General features: G+C 43.5%; 1 protein-coding gene across 1 annotated transcript in view; it reads left to right on the top strand.

Annotated features, from left to right (window-relative positions):
* KIAA1549L (KIAA1549 like) overlaps nucleotides 1-19,191 on the top strand; it is a 100,044-nt gene that overhangs the window by 56,032 nt on the left and 24,821 nt on the right. Inside the window, exons 15-16 of the mRNA XM_087822275.1 lie at nucleotides 2,465-2,682; nucleotides 9,757-9,886. Coding sequence (XP_087678401.1) covers nucleotides 2,465-2,682; nucleotides 9,757-9,886 — 348 coding nt within the window. The remainder of the gene's footprint in view (nucleotides 1-2,464; nucleotides 2,683-9,756; nucleotides 9,887-19,191) is intronic.

Raw genomic sequence — 19,191 nt, forward strand, 5'->3', positions numbered from 1 at the left:
ACCTACATGTGAACATTTACATTACACATGTGCACACATACACATACACATACTTACTTAAAGAAACTGGAGCCAGAGGGGTCAAGCAGCCTTTGCTCAAAGTCATACTGCAGGTTATTGTGATATCCATGACGTTCAGGTCCCCTGGCTCCCTATCCAGTGGTCCTTCCCTCTCTTTGACTATCTGTGGCCTATCAATGAAAAACAGCATTGTGCTTAAAAGAGTATGGACTCTCAAGCCGCGCTGCAAAGATTGGGATCCCAACTCTTCTCCTTACTATCTCGGTAACCTTAGGCAGGTTTGCTCATTTCTCTGTGCCTCAGTATCTCCATCTGTAAAATGAGGCTGTTGTGAGTATCACAACATTATAATAGTGCCAAGCACTCAACAAGCTCATTAACATCATCATCAATTAGCCAATGAGCGAGGATTCATTGATCATGTACTTTATGCCCCTTGGCTCTATAATTCAGTAACCTGCATGTTTTCTCAAAGCCACTGAATCTTTCCTTAGGAACAGTTCTGTGAGAAGTGCAAGCCCATTAATTAGAGCCTCTGGGATTGTCACTAATGCTCTGGTAACTGCTCTTGATTAGGACCCTCTCCCCAGTTATGGACCCAGGAAATGGCCACCATGCCTGGATCAAAAATTTCATCCTAGCTTAGTGATATAAATGTCACAGGGACAGATTCCAAATCTCAACTAAATTCAATTTACTGCTCCCTTTTCCTGCCAAGCCCATCACCCTGTCACAGAAGGAGAAGAAATGAGCATTTTCCCTGCCCAGAAATGGATACCTGTTACATTTTGGTAGTTAAAGGAATGGATCTTACCAGCATTACGATTGGAAAAGAACCCTGAACTCTTCTCTGTAATTTGCTGCCTTGTAGAGTTTACGACAAACTGTCTTATAATTTTTTTTCTTCTTTTCTTCTGGTGGCTTGTTTAAGTGAAGAAAGCACAGCCTCAAACCCATAAATTTTTCTTTCATGTATTACAGGATATTCTTATAAAGGTTATTTTTTAAAAAACATAACAACATAGAAAGTTCAGAAAGCAAGAGAGAAAAATCACTATAATTTCACTACCCTAACATATCCTGTTTTCATTTTTGTACCTTCTCTTCAAGCTTTTGATCAAACTCATATTTTAGAATCTCATCATACCATGACAACTTTCTATCTCGAATATTAGGCATTTGCTGTGTTGCCATGGTCTTGCTGATGATCATTATTAATGACTTACTTGAGAAGATATGCCCCATAGATTGGAAAACTCATCTCCCATTGTTCAAACCTTCTAGGTATTTTTTGTTTTTAGTTTTGGTTTTGGTTATTATAAACAAAACTTCAGTGAATCATTTGATGTGCGACTTTTAAAAACTTTTTATTTTGAAATAATTTTAGACTTACAAAAGAATTTTAGTAATAGTACAGAATTCCCATACACTTTTTACCTAGCTACCCTAATGTTAACATCTTACAGAATCATAGAATTATCAAACCCAGGAAGTTGACATTGGTACAATACTCTTGACTAATCTACAGACTTCATTTGAGTTTCACTGGTTTTCCCACTAATGCCCTTTTCCATTTCTCGATCCAGCCAAGGGTCCCATGTGGCATTTAGTTGTCTCCTTAGTCTCCCCCAGTCTGGGACAGTTCCTCAGTCTTTCTTTGTGACCATTCTTTGTGTTTCATGACTATTGCTCTTTTGAAGGGTACTGGCAACTTATCATGTAGAATGTCTCCCAGTTTGGGTTTGTCTGATGTTTTCTTATGATTGGATTGAGGTTATGCATTTTTTTGGCATAACCACAGGAGTGATGTACCCTTTTGTGAGCACCATATCAGGAAGTATGTCAGGGATGGGGGAACCTTTTATCTGCCAAGGGCCATTTGGATATTTATAGCATCATTCATGGCCCATACAAAATTATCAACTTAAAAATTAGCTATGAAAAAAGCTTCTAGATCTACTGACTTTCAAGTCCCGCCTGCAGTTGCCTTGGCAGGGCCAGACCAAATGACTTCACGGCAGTATACGAACTGAGGACCCAACGTTCCCCACTCTGGCTAGGTTGAAAAAACCCTATATTAAGGACATCCAGGCTACCTGACCTACTCTAAAAATGAGAATAAGCAAAGATAACCATGTCAGAACATCTGTTCCAATAAATACTGGCCCATGCAGTGATTGAAGGGGGAGAAGTTCTGTATTCAAAACCATTCAGGAAATCTCTTATGGGAGAGTGGTCTCAGGCAACTTAGGTGAGTGCCGGACTCCACGTTGTTTGTGGCCCACTGTTGTGGGCTGTTCTTGGACTGGATCGCAGTTGGGTCTGACTGGCTCACAGGCCCAGACCTGAACCCTAGGATAACTTCTCCTGGAGTTGTGACCTTCTGATGGAAGCCTCACCTGTGCAGGGTCAGGTGTGGGCCTGAGACTCTCTCTCTCCCCAGGTGAACAAAGCCCTGAAGCAGAAGTCAGACATCGAGCACTATCGGAACAAGCTGCGCCTCAAAGCCAAGAGGAAGGGGTATTACGATTTCCCTGCAGTGGAGACAAACAAAGCTCAGACAGAAAGAAAAAAGATGTACGAAAAAGCCCAAAAGGAAATCGAGCATGTGTTGGATCCAGACCCAGAACCATGCGCCCCATTCACTGAGTCTAAAAACAGGTGCGGTCTGTAAGGGAATTAATTCTCGGTACCATGGGTGGGGTGAGGACAGAGAGTGCCTTGGGCAATGCAGTCCTGGTCCCTTGATCTGTTAGCTTAGGACTGTCATCTTTAAAGGCTGCTGAACCAGACCATGCTGTTTTGTGCAAGCACATGCTTCATAATGAGTCTGGGAGAGAATAAAATTAAAGCCATTAAAAAAAAAAATACTTGGACAAACAACCATAATTGTCCTTTAGCTTAATGATATTTTCAAACTGTAGCTGTTTCAGAGCTGGGTGAAGATATAATTATCCCCTGTTTGGTTATGCAACTTCCAGATCAAGGGACATGGTACTTTTCAATTATTTTGAGGCCCTTGCATAAGAAAAGCAAAGTTCACGCCTCACTTTTTATTCAGCTGCAGTAAGTATTTACCACATGGCTACTCAGAGCTCCACGCTGGGCTCTTCTCTTTAATTCATAGATTTGTTCGTGTATTTGACATTTATGGTCACCTACTATGTATTAGCCACCCTGCTAAATACTGACTGTCACGGTCATGTTGCTTTTTCTCGCCCATTCATTCAACATTTTATGGCAGATACGACAGCCGAATTGCGGCTCTTACGGAGTGTAAGGTCCGAATTGGGAGGGAAAGGTAACCACCTCAAACGTTTATTACCCACAAGTGAGGTGGGAGTTTGAGATGTGAGGTGCGATCACAGTCTGTAGGCGGGACCCAGCCTCCCGAGGGAAGGTTAGGCCTCGTGGTTCGAATTAACACCCTTCCAGGCTTTGTTGCCAGCTAAGCAGAGAGTGACCTCACCTCCTGGGTAAAGGAGTAGAGGTTTGAGCAAAGCTTCACATGTCCATCTTTCTTCTTTCCTCCCCACCCTGAAGCACTTCTTCAGAAACATTTTTCATGATCTCAGCCCATCTGTTTGAAATACATTCTCCTTGGTGACAGCCCCTTGGCTTATAGCATGCCAGTGCCCCGGCCCGCCCCACAGCCTTGGCACATATGCTCTCCACAGACTGGGTGGGGCAGGACAGTTCCCTGCCAGAGTGGGTATTTATTAAAAGCAAAGCTGATCCTCTGGCAGGCTTGGATGGAAGCCACAAAATCAAGCTGGGAGGCGGGGCTAAATTTTATGAATGGAATTGACAATTTATTTTTAATAAAAGAAATGAGGGATTTTAAACTAGTACTTTATTTACCATGCTTCTAATCAGGCTTGGCGGGAAAACAAGCTATTGATGTGAAATCACACTGTGACAGGGATCACAATGCCAGTGTCACCATGTTGATAACTGTAAAAGAAGAGAAGAAAAGATATGGATTTTATGGGGAGGCTGAGAGCTTCTTTAGCTTTTACTTTGCACTTTGATACTTTTTACTTCAGCATCCTTTCATAGACTGGACGGGAAGTTGTTTTCTCTGGGTTTCCTGCTCATACTCAGAAAATGAATCAAAGATTGTGTGCAAATAAGAGGAACTTAACTTGGAAGCTATTTGAGAAATAAATAAAATTTTCAGTTGAGGTTTTTAAAAAATTTTTAAAAATTTTTCAATTACAGTTGACATTCAGTATTATTTTAGTTTCAAGTATACAGCATAGTGGTTAAACATTTATTTATATAACTTACAAAGTGATTCCCCCCATAAGCCTAGTACCCATCTGGCACCATACATAGTTATTACAATATTATTGACTATATTTTCTATGCTGTACTTTATATCCCTGGGACTATTCTGTAACTACCAATTTGTGCTTCTTCATCCTTTCACCTTTTTCACCCAGACCCCACACCCTGTCCCCTCTGGCAACCATCAGTTTGTTCTCTGCATCCATGAGTCTGTTTCTGTGTTCATTTTTTTGTGTGTTTTAGATTCCACATATAAGTGAAATCATATGGTATTGTCTTTCGCTGTCTGACTTATCTTACTTAGCATAATACCCTCCAGGTCCATCCACACTGTCACAAATGGTAAGCTCTTGTTCTTTTTATGGCTAAGTAATATTCCATTGTATATATGTACCGAATCTTCTTTATCTATTCATCTTTTGATGGGAGCATTAATCCACTTACATTTTAATTGTTGATACGTTTGTACTTATTGCCATTTTATTAATTGTTTCTGACTGTTTTTGTAGTTCTTCTCTTTTCCTGTCTTATTCTCTTGATCTCTTCTTTTGTATGGCAATAACTTTCTGTAGTGTTGAGTTTGGACTCCTTTCTAGTTGAGGCTTTTGATGAGAATGAACAAAACGTTTTTCCTGTAGAGATGCACCTCCATTGTCTAGCATAGGTTTAGGCCAGATTCTTAAGGCCCTTGGATGACCTGCCGATCTGTTAATGTGTAGTTGATTTCTCAGTAAGCGTATGTTAAAGAAATGATTTAATGACGCTAAAGCACCAAAAATGATGTTAAAAATTTTTTGACTACAAATCAGTTGAGGTGAGTGTAGGAATAGAGATGAAAATAGCAAGAGATGGGTGGGGAGGGAAAGCTTAACAGAGAAAAAGAGAGTGACAGAGACTCAGGAAGCTCTGAGGTATCATTCTTGTCCACTCTGCAGTCAACTCCAGAGGCTGCCTACTGTGTGTTATCTGTTGTCACAGGTTAGTTACCTGTTCATTGCTATTTGTGGTTCAGCTCTCCAAAACTTCTGCTCTCAGTGGCCTAGCACCATGAGGCACAGGTGAAGGGATTGTTCTCTAGTCCAGAAGTAGCATCAGTAACCAGACTTTTACCCTGAGACCTAAATAAATCAAAAGACAAAGTTCAGATTCCAAATGTTGACTCATCCTGAAATCTTTTGAGAGGTTTTATAGGCTTTTCTTTATAGTCAGAAGAACACTCCATTTTTATGTTATAAACTCTTGGCCCAGAGACCAAAAGTATGTCATATAGCTGAAGCAGACCCTGTGAGAGGCCAGCCCCCACCCCCACCCCCACTCCATAGGTCCCCTCGACTCCCACTGCGCCCATACAGGCCATACATCCTTTTTCCTATGAACACCTATGACTCTGACTTAAGGGCTTTTTCTTGGCAGCCCCGACCAGAAGTGTCAGATGGTTAATGTGCCCTGGAACACCCTCCATCAATGACAGATGGGACAGAGAACCCCGAGGTATAAGCTACACTGTTGTAACAACCACGCTTTCTAATTCCTGTATCTGATGATGTGATATTTGGGGCCTTGCTGACCCTGAAGAAACTGCCCCTCCCAAGGTTCTCTAGCCAATTCTCAGAAAGGTGAAGGGCTTACCTGCAAGTACACCTTTCATGTACAAACCAAAAAGCCAGAGCCTTACCGTCCCCTTTACACAGGGCTCTCACGCTCTGGTCCCCATCTCCCTGCCCTAATCACTTCAGCCAGGTGTCAGACAACTAGAAACAGCCCTATGCCCCAGAGTCTGCTGAGATTATTCAAACGACCGCCTCCTAAGCCTGCGTACCCTGCCCTGTCTGTTCCTTCTCACCAAACCACAATAAAGGCTCTTGCGCACATTTTCCCCTCACTCTCTCTGCCTGTGACAGACCCTGGTGCTTCACCATGTGGCCCTCCGTGGCAGGGCATGCCCCTTTTTCTTGGGATCTGTGAGTATTACAAGCTGTCTTTTTGGTGGCAGTCATCTCCTGAGCTGTGGGTGCTGCCACACCTGAATAAAAGAAAACCTTCATTTTAAAACAACTTTCTCCCGCACTTTAACAGTGAGTTTGAGGCCCAGTTGCCCAAAGCACTAATTCACTCTATATCATATCCTTTATTAGCCTCCTTCCCTTCCCCCTCTCATTTTCCCACTTCCCAGCTTGTGCTTCCTGGAACCCTCTCCCAAATAAACCGCTTGCACTTAAATCATTACAAAGCCTGCTTCTGGGAGAACACAACCTAAAGCAATAGCTTAGAAAGACAGAATTGCTCTGATGGAAGCAGGGCTTCCTCCCCCTCCTCCTCCTTCCTAGATGGAGGACTAGATGGCTTCCATCCCTCTTTATGAAACCCTAGGGTTCCACATAACACAGTTTGGGAACGACTTCCTTAAACTACAATGGGATTAAAAAGCCCCTAAAAATCCAAACAAGATTTATCATTATTTGCCCAGCGATATTTTCAGAGGTAAAAAACTTACTTCTCTAAATTTATTAACTTTTAAAGAATATAGCAAAATACCAACAAAAAATTACTACACGTCATGGAACTCTGATTAAAGTAAGTAATCTGTCTACCTGACAGCCCAATTACGTCTAAGTAGTTTCATGCACACCAAGCACACTGATGGTGTGGTCAGCCGAGATCCATGCCAACAGCAGCCTGTAAGCTGTGTGTCCTAATGGAACATTGTCTTTGATGGAAAAGGGGGCTGACGGTCACCCCAGCGTCTAAGCTCCCGCCCACTTTCATGGTTCTTGAAAGGGCTTCCACAATTCCACTGCTGTATTTCTAATACTTCCAAAATAACCTACTTTCCTAAATCTGGTGTTTTACCCTCCACCACCCTTATTCGTAGATCTTTCCTAAATGGGCTTATTGGCAGTCTCAGAACAGCTGTGAAATCTACTTTTTAAAAAAACCAAACGGTTTGAAATTAGGTCAAGGATGAGAGTTCTTTGGGGTCTCCCTTAAAGTGTAAATCACTCAGAAAGGATTGTTTTACAGAGTTGTGCTCCGTTCCTAAAGGAAGCCTGTCATTGCGCATAACTCTAGGGCACCGTTTATTATTGTCGGGCTTAAGCTTTTGTATGGGTCAGGATTCTTTTGGTTTCAAATGATGGGAATCCAGCACAGACAGGTCAAATAAAAGAGAATTTGTTATTGAACATAATTGAATGGTCAAGGCTTCTGGCATGCCTAGATCCAAGGGATCATACAGTGTTTCCCATATTTGTCTTGCTATCTCTTCACTCTTTGCTGGCTCCTTTTCAGGCAGGCTCTTACCTCCTAGTGGCACACTGGCTGCCAGCACCTCTAGGCTTACATCCTATCTTCTTAGAAACCTCAGTGCCAAGAGAATGCCTGTTTCCTGGTTGCTCTAGCAAAAGCCCTGGGACTCGGTCTCATTGGACCAACTCATGTACCGGTCCTCTGACCTGTCAGTGTGGCCATGGGGACCTGTTGCTGTGATTGTACTGCCTGAGTCACATGCCAACCCCTGGAGGAGGTGAGTGCCACAAAGAACAGCATATGGGTACCAGGCAGAGAGCACAGGTGCTCTCCAAATGGGTGCAAGCTCCTCGTGGTGAGGGGGCAGGTCTGTTAGTGTCGTTTTCATTCCCTAGGCTAATCCCGAGGGCAGTGGTTTGCCTTGGGAGTTCTAATGTCTGTTCTAGACGGACAGGGTGTGACTGTCGTGCTTTGACTAACTGCGTGTATGATCAGAAAAGGCGTGTATACCTGCCAGGGTCTGGTTTCCCGCGTAGCCACTGGGAATAAATAACGCAGCCTTTTCACCTTCAACCTGTGAATGGGTAGAAAGTTAGAACCGAGACACAAAATAGGTGGTATTTGGGGAGTTCTCTCAAGATAGATAAATGCAGAGTTATTTACAGAGGGAAACTTATTGTTGGATGAGAAGAAAGCCGGTGATTTTGTCTCACTTTTGTCACTCTGCAGGATTATGTGAAAGTCATCTGTCCCCACTAGGCCTCACTCCCCACTTCTAAGAGTTACCTTCTATGGGAAAAGCAAAGCAAAGCCACAACCCTCATTCGTTGCTGTTTTTTCACCTTCCTCAAAAAAATTTCTCTCATGACAAGTGGAAACAAGACAGTGGTGGCAAATGCGTGCGTTTCCAAGGGCGGAGCCGAGTGGAGCCTCTGAACACGCTGCTCCCTGGGGCTGAAACGCTTTGTGCCCAGACGGGCATGCGGCTACCTCTAAATAGGTCCCTGCTGAAATGTCGCCCCTCCTGAGAGGCCTTCACCCACCATCCCATCTAAAGTCATCTTCCATCCTCATAACCCCCCGTCTCATCCCCTTGTTTTGTTTTTACATTAATATAAAGCTTTTATTGCCAATAATAATATACTTTATGGTTGATTAAATAGACACACACATATAAATATCACATGTATTTATATTTAATGAAGTCAGGATGAACAGATATTAGTTTTTCTAATTTTTAAATTTTCATTTTAAATTTTTTTTCCGATTCCAGTTTACGTTCAATATTTTTTTGTATTAGTTTCAGGTGCACAGCAGAGAGGTTAGACAGTCATATACTTTACAAAGTGTTTCCTCTGATATTTCCAGCACCCACCTGGCCGCATACATAGTTATTACAATATCATTGACTGCAGTCCCTATGCTGTACTTTACACCCCCATAACTATTCCGTAACTGCCAATCTGTATTTCTCATCTCCTTGTTTTTCTTAATAGCACTTATCACTCTGAACTTATCATGTGGTTCACCTGTCTCTCTCTCTCTAGAATGTAAGCTCTGTCCTGCTCACTGTGGATCACCATCTTCCACGGTGATTGGAACATAGTAGGCACTCAGTAAATTTGGATGGATGGATGGATGGATGGATGGATGGATGGATGGATGGATGGATGGATGGACAGCTCCTTAGCCCAGAGGGGAAAGCACTGTGGTGAAGGTAGAAAAGAGAATCTGTCGAAGTGGCAGTATTAAGCTTCCCATTAGCCTCAAGGTTTATTAACACATCACGGAACCTTGCCTGCAGAATCGGAAAGATTAAAAGGAACAGGAGGCTGCTGAGTCAACAGTCAACAAAAGCAAGTTTGTTCTTCCAGTGTTAGCTGTTTTAAAGGGTCAAGGGAAAGCCCTTGGCCTTGCCATCAGCAGTATTTTAGATGAGGTTGCAGTGTTGCAATTGATTGTAGATACCATATGAAAGAGCATTTACAATCCAGCCAAATGGTTACAGCATCTGGAAAAAAATTATTTATTCTACTATTTCTATGGCCCCTGGTGGCTGGGGAACAAATACCATCAATTCTGAGATTTGTGAGGCAAATTCAACTGAACCCTTCATTGGTTGCCTGTATTTTGGATCAGTGGAGAATTCCATCTGTCAGGGCATTTGCTGCATCATAACAGTTGTTAAATTTTCTACAGGCAACAGACGAAGAACTCTGTCTACCGAAGCCGGCAGTCTCTGAATAGCCCAAGTCCAGGGGAGACAGAGATGGACCTTCTGGTGACACGGGAGCGACCCCGGCGTGGAATTCGTAACAGTGGATATGACGTAAGTCTCTGGTGGGCCCAGGTAAATATAAGCTTTTCTTTCTCTGAAAGCAAAAGGAATAGAGCATCCCATATGTTTCAGATTAGTATATAGTTGTGGAATTTTAAAATGCAGTAAAATATTTTCTATTTTATTTTTCCTTATTACCTATGTTGCAAAGTAAGACTATTTGGAATGGCCAGAGTAGCAAATGATTGCTAAAAGGATCTTGATTTCTAAATTCAATCATTTATGAATAGTACATTATTGACCTTAAACTCAACAGCAATTCTAAATGTCCTTAATTTTTCCCCCTCTGTTCTTAGAAACTTAGTGTGAACCATGGCCATGGGTTAGAACTCATTTGAATACAAGCTTCTTTTAATTCATAGCAATATTGAGGAGTTGGATTTGTTGATTTCATAACCTCTCAATGTGCCATGGAAACAATGAGATTTCATGTGATAAAGCACATGCTGTGTGCAATGATGTCTCCAAGCCGCAAAAATTCTGTTAACCCAATCAAACTTCCCTAGATGCTTAGTTACTATTTGGTGCCTGTGTGCATCCTGTCACATGTCATTGCACCCACCAGTTGCACTCACCTGAACGATACCCTGCTGAGATATTCAGTAAGCTTCACCCTGCCCCAGAATTTCAAATGGTCTTGAATATACTCTTAGGTCCTACGAAAAGTGTTTCTTTTCCATTCTCCTAAAATGTTTCTCTTATTACAAATAAAAAAAAATTTATAACAAAAGCTATGATTCAGATATGTCTGGATAAAGTTTTGTTATAATTTTTGAGGTGGTAATTTGAAAATGGCACTTGATTTCTTCAATATACCATGCTAATTTAAAGGCAAGAAGATTTTCCCCCCTTACGATTGGTCATTGTTTTCTACAAAAGCTTAAAATGGGATGTTTTAATGGTCCAATTAAAAACAGAGACATTGTACCTAATTTGAATTTCTAATTACCTTCCTTACATTTAAACTTGATGCTTGTGTTGGTGTGGATATCCTTCTTTTATTTCTTTTTTTTTAAATAGAAGACAGTTTGATAGTTTAGTTTTATAAAATTCTAGATGCTTTCGGCAAATAATTTTTTCCCTCTAGATTAAATTAGTCAACATTAATTTTTCTCCTTGTAAACGTATTTCTTATACCAAAGTCAGTCATCAATTTAATAATCAGCCTGTGGCTGAATACTGGGCATTTGACTTTTCCAGTTAATCGCTCCCTACCAACAGTGAATATTCTTCCTGGCTGCTTGTAGTTTGGGGAGCTTTTTCTTCTGCGAGGGCATATCTGAGGTTTGATAGGACTCTTAAGTTATCTCAAGAGTAGTATTTATAGGTTTCTTGTGAGATTCTAGGCACAAAATTTTTTACTGTTTGAGGAAATAGGCCAGAGGTTTCCCTAGTAGTTTTGAAAAGAGAACACTGAGGATTTTTTAACCACTGTGCCATGAGTTAAAGTACTCAATACTTTTGGAATGCCGTGTTAGGAAATTACCCAGGAGGAGAGAGATGATTTTTAACAGGAGGTTGCTCACCCCCCCCCCGCCAAACATGCATAAATATTCCAATCACAGGTTACTTTAGGAAGGCACTAATAGATTTTTCAAAACTACATATTTCTTTGAGGCATGCATGTGATCTCAGAAACATTAGCAAATATGTTTCCTTAAGAAAAAGTGATCATCTAGGGAACAATTTTAAGAATTTAGACTGTTGACTCTGAGATTGAAATTGCTTCCTATATCTCCTCCTGTGTTTTATATTCTAATCATATGAAAAGTAGCTATCGTTTACTGACTGTACCCTGTAGGCCAGGCCCTATTCTAGTCTTTCCGTGTGTATTGTCTAACTGAATCTGCAAAATCATCAGTCAGCTAGGTACTCTCATTATTCCCATTGTCCAGATGGGTAAACCAAGGTATGGAGCAGTTACGTAATTTGTCTGCCCACCTTCAGAGCCCATTCCCTTAATCACCATGCAATATGACTTCCATCTATACCCACCACACTAAACAGATGTCCTCACATAATATAATATATATTCTATATTTCTGAATCTCTTGAATAAGCTCCGTGGCAGGTCTCACAAGAATTCTCGCATGGATAACACACAAGGAAAAAAATGGACCAACAGATGAAGTAGAAAAAGAGAAGAGTCATAGTTTTAAACAGTGTATTCATTTTCTGAGCTTTTCATTTTCCAACAATGCCAAGGCACTCCTGGCAAAAGAATCTCTTAGCCCAGCAGGGAACGGGTCATTCACTTGGAAACATGTCCATCTTCCTACTGGGTGTGGGAAGCTTGAGGCCAGGCCAGAATTTCCAGTTATTTCTGCCAGATTAGGAATCACCAGAGGGACCTGCTCCTTGACATGGTAGGAACAAAAGTCCTGGGAGATTGATTTAATTGTGAATTTTTCCAAAGCTGATTACTTTAGAGTCCCAACAGAAAAGCCTGCATGTAAAAATAAATGAATAAATAAATGAGCAAACAAACACGTGCTCCACAGGCAACTCTTAGCCCCAGGACTGATGGCGACCTGGATTCTTTCAGAATTTTTTCATAGATTGGGAGTTGTTAGGACCTGTACAAGAGAGCCTCTTAGCTCCAAGGGGCTTGGGAATCACTGTGTTTTACAATAATTTTCAACCTGTTAGTCACCCTAACAACTGAGAGATGCAACACACTCTTGACAGGAACTGTGGCTCAGCTGGGTAGTAATTTTCTAGAAGGAGGCACCCCCTTTAGAAGAATGCATGATTTTAGAAAGATGTCCAAAGCTGATCACTCCCAAAAGACCAGACCATATCATTAAACTAACTTTGGCATTGAAATGAATTCCTCCCATGCATAAAGTAGGTAGAAGAGATCATGTCAGCCTGATATTTAAAAGGAAAAATATCTCTATTTCAAAGTATTTTTAAATGTTATTTTCCAAATGAAAGCCATAGAGAATAATGAAGCAGTGAGGAAGAGAAAATGGCCCAAGTGTGAATTCTCGGGCAGAATAAAAACCCAAGTGATTTTTCCTGTATCAGCCAAATAATCACCTCTGTATGTGACTGATGAATCAGCCTTTGCTTCCAAAGGGCAAGTAATAACCGGATCGTTCCCAGAAATAAAAACACACCTCCTCAACCTTGATTTGTGTTTGGAGTTTAAAAGTCTATGACAGGAATGGGTCAGCTGTGTGCTTGGGCTGTGAAGGAGACTAGGAATGGATTGTCTGAATTCTAACTTTGGAAATGAGTGCTGGCCTCTCAGAAGAAGAGACCTTTGCAAGCTACTGCCCTTAGGTTTCTCTCGGGCACCTTGTCCAAAGTTCCACACCCTGGAGGCGCTCAGAGAGCATTGGAGGCACGGTGGGTTCAGACCCTAAAATGTGGGCAGTGGGTTGAAAACATTAAGGATGACTGGTTGCGTCTCAGAAGTGAGATCGAAGCTCTGCTGTAGCAAGTGCCGTCATCAGTTCTCATTCCACAGGCGTTCTTCGGGCAAGTGTTTTGAAATGTTAGTGAACACCAGCTGATTTTCCAACTGAAAAGTGTAGCTAAATCTACAAATAAAAAACAGGGGCGTACTAAATCAGGCAAGGTTCAGCTTCAGAAAACAGAAAACGTTAAGCCATTTAATCAGACAGAAATGACTGCGAGGAATTAGGTGCTCCCCAAGTCATGGGAGGGCTGGAGGAAAGTTCCAGAAAGACTGAACAAAACCACAGGGCCGGCCCTGACGACAGGCTGCTGCCTCTGGCCCCAGCAGGAAGGTAGGGAAGTGGGCTGCCCTGGATCCGATGTGGAGCAGAAGGCTGGGCCCTGCCCCCGTCCTCTGTCCAGACTGCACACTAGTGCAGCTGATGACTAGACCCTAACGTCTCAGCCACAGCCGCCCCTCATGGATGGCCTGACGTGTGTGGAGCTTAACCAGTCAGCCTTAGCGCTGCAGGAGTGCCCGCCGCAAAGAGGTTCCCAAAGGCTGGTCCGCTGTCCCCACCACAGGCACCGGGTGGTGAGGGAATTAGCAGGCAGAGCAGGTTTGGGAAGCAGTTGCGGGGATGAGTGGAGGAAGGGAAAGCAGAGGGGAAGATGGAAGCATCGCTCAGACCGCAGTCTCCAGCCGCCTGCTGCAGGCCGGGTGCATTGTGTTGTGCTTGGTGGGGAGTGTATCTTGCTGGCCCTTCTCAGCTGACAAAGCAGCCAGTTTGCTTTTGATCCAGGTGAACAGTGGTTACTGGAAGGAGGCCGGAGAATCGGAACAGTGTTTTGATGGGATCCATTTGCGAGGGAATGAAATATGATCTGGAAGCCCTTGACTGCCTGTAATAGCTTATAGCAAGTCTGGGGCCTTTTAGATAAGTTTGTCAATCCTATTATTAATGGGATCCTCTCCTGCTCACCCACTCCCACCCTTCCCCCAGCATCTTAGAGCCTCCGAGTGGTAGCTGAGGCCAGGGCAGAGCACAGGAATGTCCTGGCACCACATGGTGTTCCCAGTAAAAGGTACAATCAACTTTGGGTTTCATTGAGAAGCAAATGGTTGGATTTGGAGGTTCTTTCCTTCACCTCAACCTGCTTGTTGCCCTCTTAACTGGGTGCTCTTGTGTTGACCCTGCCCCACTCACATCACCCCCTAGCATCCCACCTGGAGCTGTTACGTGTGTCTCCCATCTCGTTTTAATTTCTTTATCCTACCTCTGCCAGCTGGGTTAAGCTATTAATAGCCCTGGCTTAATCTGTTATCTCAAGTTAATTTAGAGTACACTGTAATTTAATGGGGGCTTTTAATCCAACGGAAATATATGACCATCTAAAATCAGGATCCTTCATTGAGCCTGAGGCAGAGGTGGAGGTGTTTGGTGGTGAAAGGGGCCTTTGAGTACAGCCCAGATCTCACCAGGCTGGTGGCTGCCCACAAAGATACTTGTTAACCCCACGAAGATGGAGGCCCCTGGGCCAGTGGGAGCAGGAGGCAGATTCCTGTTGGCAGGTTGGAAGGGAGCAGGCAGGTTTCAGGATGGCCTAGTGACCTTACTCGGAGCTAGGCCTCCCCTGTGGCCCAGGACTTCCCTCCCACCGGGCAGTTTCCCACTGGGCAGGAGGCAAACAGCTTTCTTCTGTTGTGAGCGCACAGTGCCATCTGCCTGCTCCTTCTCTCTGATTCCCTCGGATTTGGATGCCACCTGCTCCTACTCTTGGTACCCACCTACCCTCTGGCTTCTCAGCCTCACAGCCTCCTGGCCAGGGTAGGCGCTTATTACAGGCCAGGGTTCCCAGCATGCTTTTGGTATGAGCACTTGTAGGGGAAAGACAGAAAGCAGGATTGGGGAGAGTTCAAAGCTGGGCTATGCTACAGATACTACAAGGTCGGAGCTAATCCATGGGGAGCTGTGGAGCTCACATGGCCCTGCAGAGCTGTCCTGGGTAACAAGGGCAATTCCCAACTGATAGCTGAGGGCCAGCAGCTGGCAGTGTGCCTGGCCGCTGGGGAAACATGTTCTACAGTCCTGAGCAACACAGTGTCCTCTCTGCACTAGTCCCTCCCCACCCTGCTTCTCCTTGGCCCACATGTGGCCTCCAAACCCCTGCAGAGCTGGAGGCCAGTGGGCAAATGGGAACACCCCTTGGGAGCTGCTATCCCTTTCATTTCCTCCAGCAAACGCTGAGTGCAGTGGAATTGTCGCATCATATCTACATTGAACACAGGAAAATTTAACAACATAGGCCCTGAAAGACAAAGGAAAAAAATAATATAAATATTTTGTGTATATTCTGTTCGTATTGTATACATTACAGATTATATATTCCTTTTTTACATATTTCTCTATAAGGTTGTATACGTGGGCCATGTATGTTGTACCATGTGGCCGATTTAAGGGACTTTCAAAGGTTTTACTATATATGGTATTTACCTCTCTGACAAATGTGCCCAGGGCAAACCTGCTCCCAGGTTACAACCACTTGTCCAGGCATTGTTTTCAGAACTCATTTTAACATTGTCTCCCCCAGAATCTTTTTCTGGACCCCTTATCTCTATGGGTCTGATTTAGATGCCTGTCCTTTGTGTTCCAGTAGCACCTGGGACTCACCCCAGTCAAAGCTCTTACTCTCTGTCTCCCAGCTGTAGGTTTATGTGTATTATTTGACTCCTCAAGGACAGGAATCATGTTTTATTCATGCTGGAAACCTCAGCACCCAGAATAGTAACTGGAGCCTAGGAGATGCAGTGTCTCTATTTGCTGAGCAAATGAACAAACAAAAGAGGTGACTCCTGAGCTGAGACCTGAAGATATGGGGCAGATTTATAACTCTGAACCATACAAATGTTTGATTTGACTGGTTTATGAAGAGTACAGACATGTATGTTACTGTTCAAAGTTCAGTCTAAATGGTGATTATCAGTCAGGCTGCTTTGGTGAAAACAGAAAACCCACCCAGCTCAAACTGTCTTAAGTCATTAAGGGAATGTATTGGGTACGGTGAATCTGGGCATGCTTTGGTTGGGGCTCCGGTTCATTTCTCTGCCTCATGCAGAACAGTCCTTCCTGTGTTGGCTTTATCTGTAGGTTGGTTCTCTCTGGTAGGAAATGGCTCACATCTACATACTGCTTTGACCAACGCAAGAACAGAATTTCTCTTTTCTCAAACATGAAACAAGGTTTATGGGTTTTACTTCAACTGTGCCCACCCCTGTATCAATCACTGTAGCAGTAGGGGTAGGGGGGAGAGGGGGCTTACACTGATGGATTTAACCCAATCGGACCTCACCAATGGAGCCAGGGTAGACTCAGACCCCCAGATGTCCAGGCCCCTTTTGCTGAGACACAGTGAAAAGAGTGGGTGGATGCTGAGGCCATCACAGTGCCCACTACTTGAAGAACATTGGTGGTTGGGCTTTTAAGGAACGAAACCACATAATGCTCCCTGGCAGCCCTCCCTCTGTTTCAGCCTCTCCTCTTGGGCCTGCCCCCTGTGAAGGGAAGGATCAGCCTGGTGATGAGCCAAAGGCCACTCTTCCCCGGGGGGCTTAGGAAGCTCTGGCTGCAGTTAGAGATGGTGTTTCGGAGGCAGATAGAGTGACAAGGAGGGATTTTGTGAGTCTGTCTGGATTTTTCAAAAGGAGAAAAAGCAGGTGTGCGCCAGTGGAAGGGAGAGGCTGTTTTGTTATGAGCAGTGTTGACTCTCAGGACTAACTCTGTCTCCCACCGCCCACAGTGCCCACTCAGCTAAGATGAGAAAAAGCAGTGGTGACTCATCTCAAAAACAAAAGGCGAAACAGCTTCCCTGGAGAGAAAGCCGATCTTTGGTGTTCACTTTCAGGTTGATTCCTTTTTAAAGGGTATTTTTAATTAATTGACTGAGGCTCCTAGATTATTCTCAGCGTTCACAAGAAGTACTGTGGAATGGTGATGCCAATGGAGTCTGGAGCTGGGCCTCATCAAGTTCCAGCTCACCTACTTCCAGCAGGTGAATTTGGGCTGGTTACTTCACCTCTCTGTGCTTTACTTTCCCGCTTAGAAAATGGGGTTACAGGTGGCACCCACCTATAGGGTTGTAGTGAGAATTAAATGAGCTAATGCAGGTGAAGCATTCAGGGAACATTAGCTGTCACAACCCTGGTTAACAGAGTCCATGGGGGAGAAGATACACTTTTCCTGTTTCTTTTCCATTCTAACACTTTAGATATCTCAGAACTGCCATGAATTTTGTCACACGCCAAAGAGAGGATTGTATTTTTCAAATAGGGCCTTTTTCCAGCATGGTGGGACTAGAGAAGGGCTCTGTAAAGGGTGCCCAAGACCTTTTCCCCATTGCCCCAACTGAGCCACACTTCCAAAGGTGACCACTAAGGTCACACAGGGTAGCCAGTCATAACTCAGGGTAAATGGGATGTCATGACTCACTCAGTAATTGAGTTTCCACTGCTCTGTGGAGGGCTAAGGGAGAGAAAGGCAAGAGGATGGAGCCTGACATATGCAATGGGATGAAAATGGTTTGCTTTGGGAGCAGTGAGTAAAGCTGAGACCTCTCCACTTGCTGAGGACATTGAAGCATGTTCTTTTACCCTTGACTGTCCACCCCCAAAATCAGTGTAATTATGGGTCCCTCTTTGGAAGATTCAAAAAAATGCCATTCCGCTTAGCAATATGAGAGGACCCTATAGTGTCATTTTTACTCACCTAAAATGCAGGAACAGCATCCTGTTTTCATGTCCTTATAGCTCTGATGTGGTTGTTGGGTTGTGGGTAAGCAACAGAGTGAAATTAGAAACTCTGCTGGGAGGTTTTTTTAAAATTCCATTTGCACACCTGTTGCAGAAGAGAAGTAGTCAGATCATTATTTTGAACCACCATTACCTGTCCTGAGAGGCAATTGCCCTTTATTGTTGGAGGAATGGTTGGGGTTTAGGCTTAGGTGGAACTCTCAGCTGCCCCTGTGCCAATAGCTCCTCTGCCCACAGAGGAAGTGAGAACTCGCTGAAGTTTGTTTTTCACAAGCAGCTTTGTAAATATGTCTCTGCTTCTTTGGTGACAGGCAGCACTTGCAATGAGGCTGTTAAACAGCCGGAGCAGGCATTAAATGCAGAGAAGCAGCCCTGTTTTATGTTGCCCAAAGGACCTTATTTGGTGGAGAGGAAAATGGACACGGAGCCAGGGCAATCCATCCTGGTCAGATGGCCCAGAAATCTATCTTGCTGAAACCCCTACTTGGTCTTTGCTGTGAAGTGGCAGAATTTATTCAGAACCTGTTCTCTTTGCTGGGTGAAACTGATTGACACTGAGCTGAAAAGCACTGCCCTGGGGCACATTTTGGAGAGAGACTTCAAATTCTTGTGCTCCTGCAATGAAGTGCCTGGGTGAGGCAAAGCAATATTGCACACACTTGTGTATCCTAGAAAGTAGGACCGGGTAAGACACCTGTCTACTTTGGGGCTCATAACTCAAGAAATTCTAGAATACATGGCTTCAAGAGTCCTTCATTCCTCCTCTTCAACTCCACTGTAAATAAGATTGTCTCATTCATTTTATTTTATTTTATTTTTTAAAATATATCTTTATTGATTTCAGAGAGGAAAGAAGAGAGAGAGAGATAGAAACATCAATGATGAGAGAGTCATTGATCAGCTGCAGCCCACAACCCGGGCATGTGCCCTGAGCGGGAATCAAGCCCCGATCGCCTGGATCCCGCCCGGGCATGACTCATTCATTTTAGATACATGCAAATGTCTTTTACTGTTACTGTGTGTATATATATATATATATATATACACACACACACACACACACACATACACACACCACACACAC

This window comes from Miniopterus natalensis, chromosome 11 (genome assembly GCF_054644295.1).
Source record: "Miniopterus natalensis isolate mMinNat1 chromosome 11, mMinNat1.hap1, whole genome shotgun sequence".
In the NCBI taxonomy this organism is placed as follows: Eukaryota; Metazoa; Chordata; class Mammalia; order Chiroptera; family Miniopteridae; genus Miniopterus; species Miniopterus natalensis.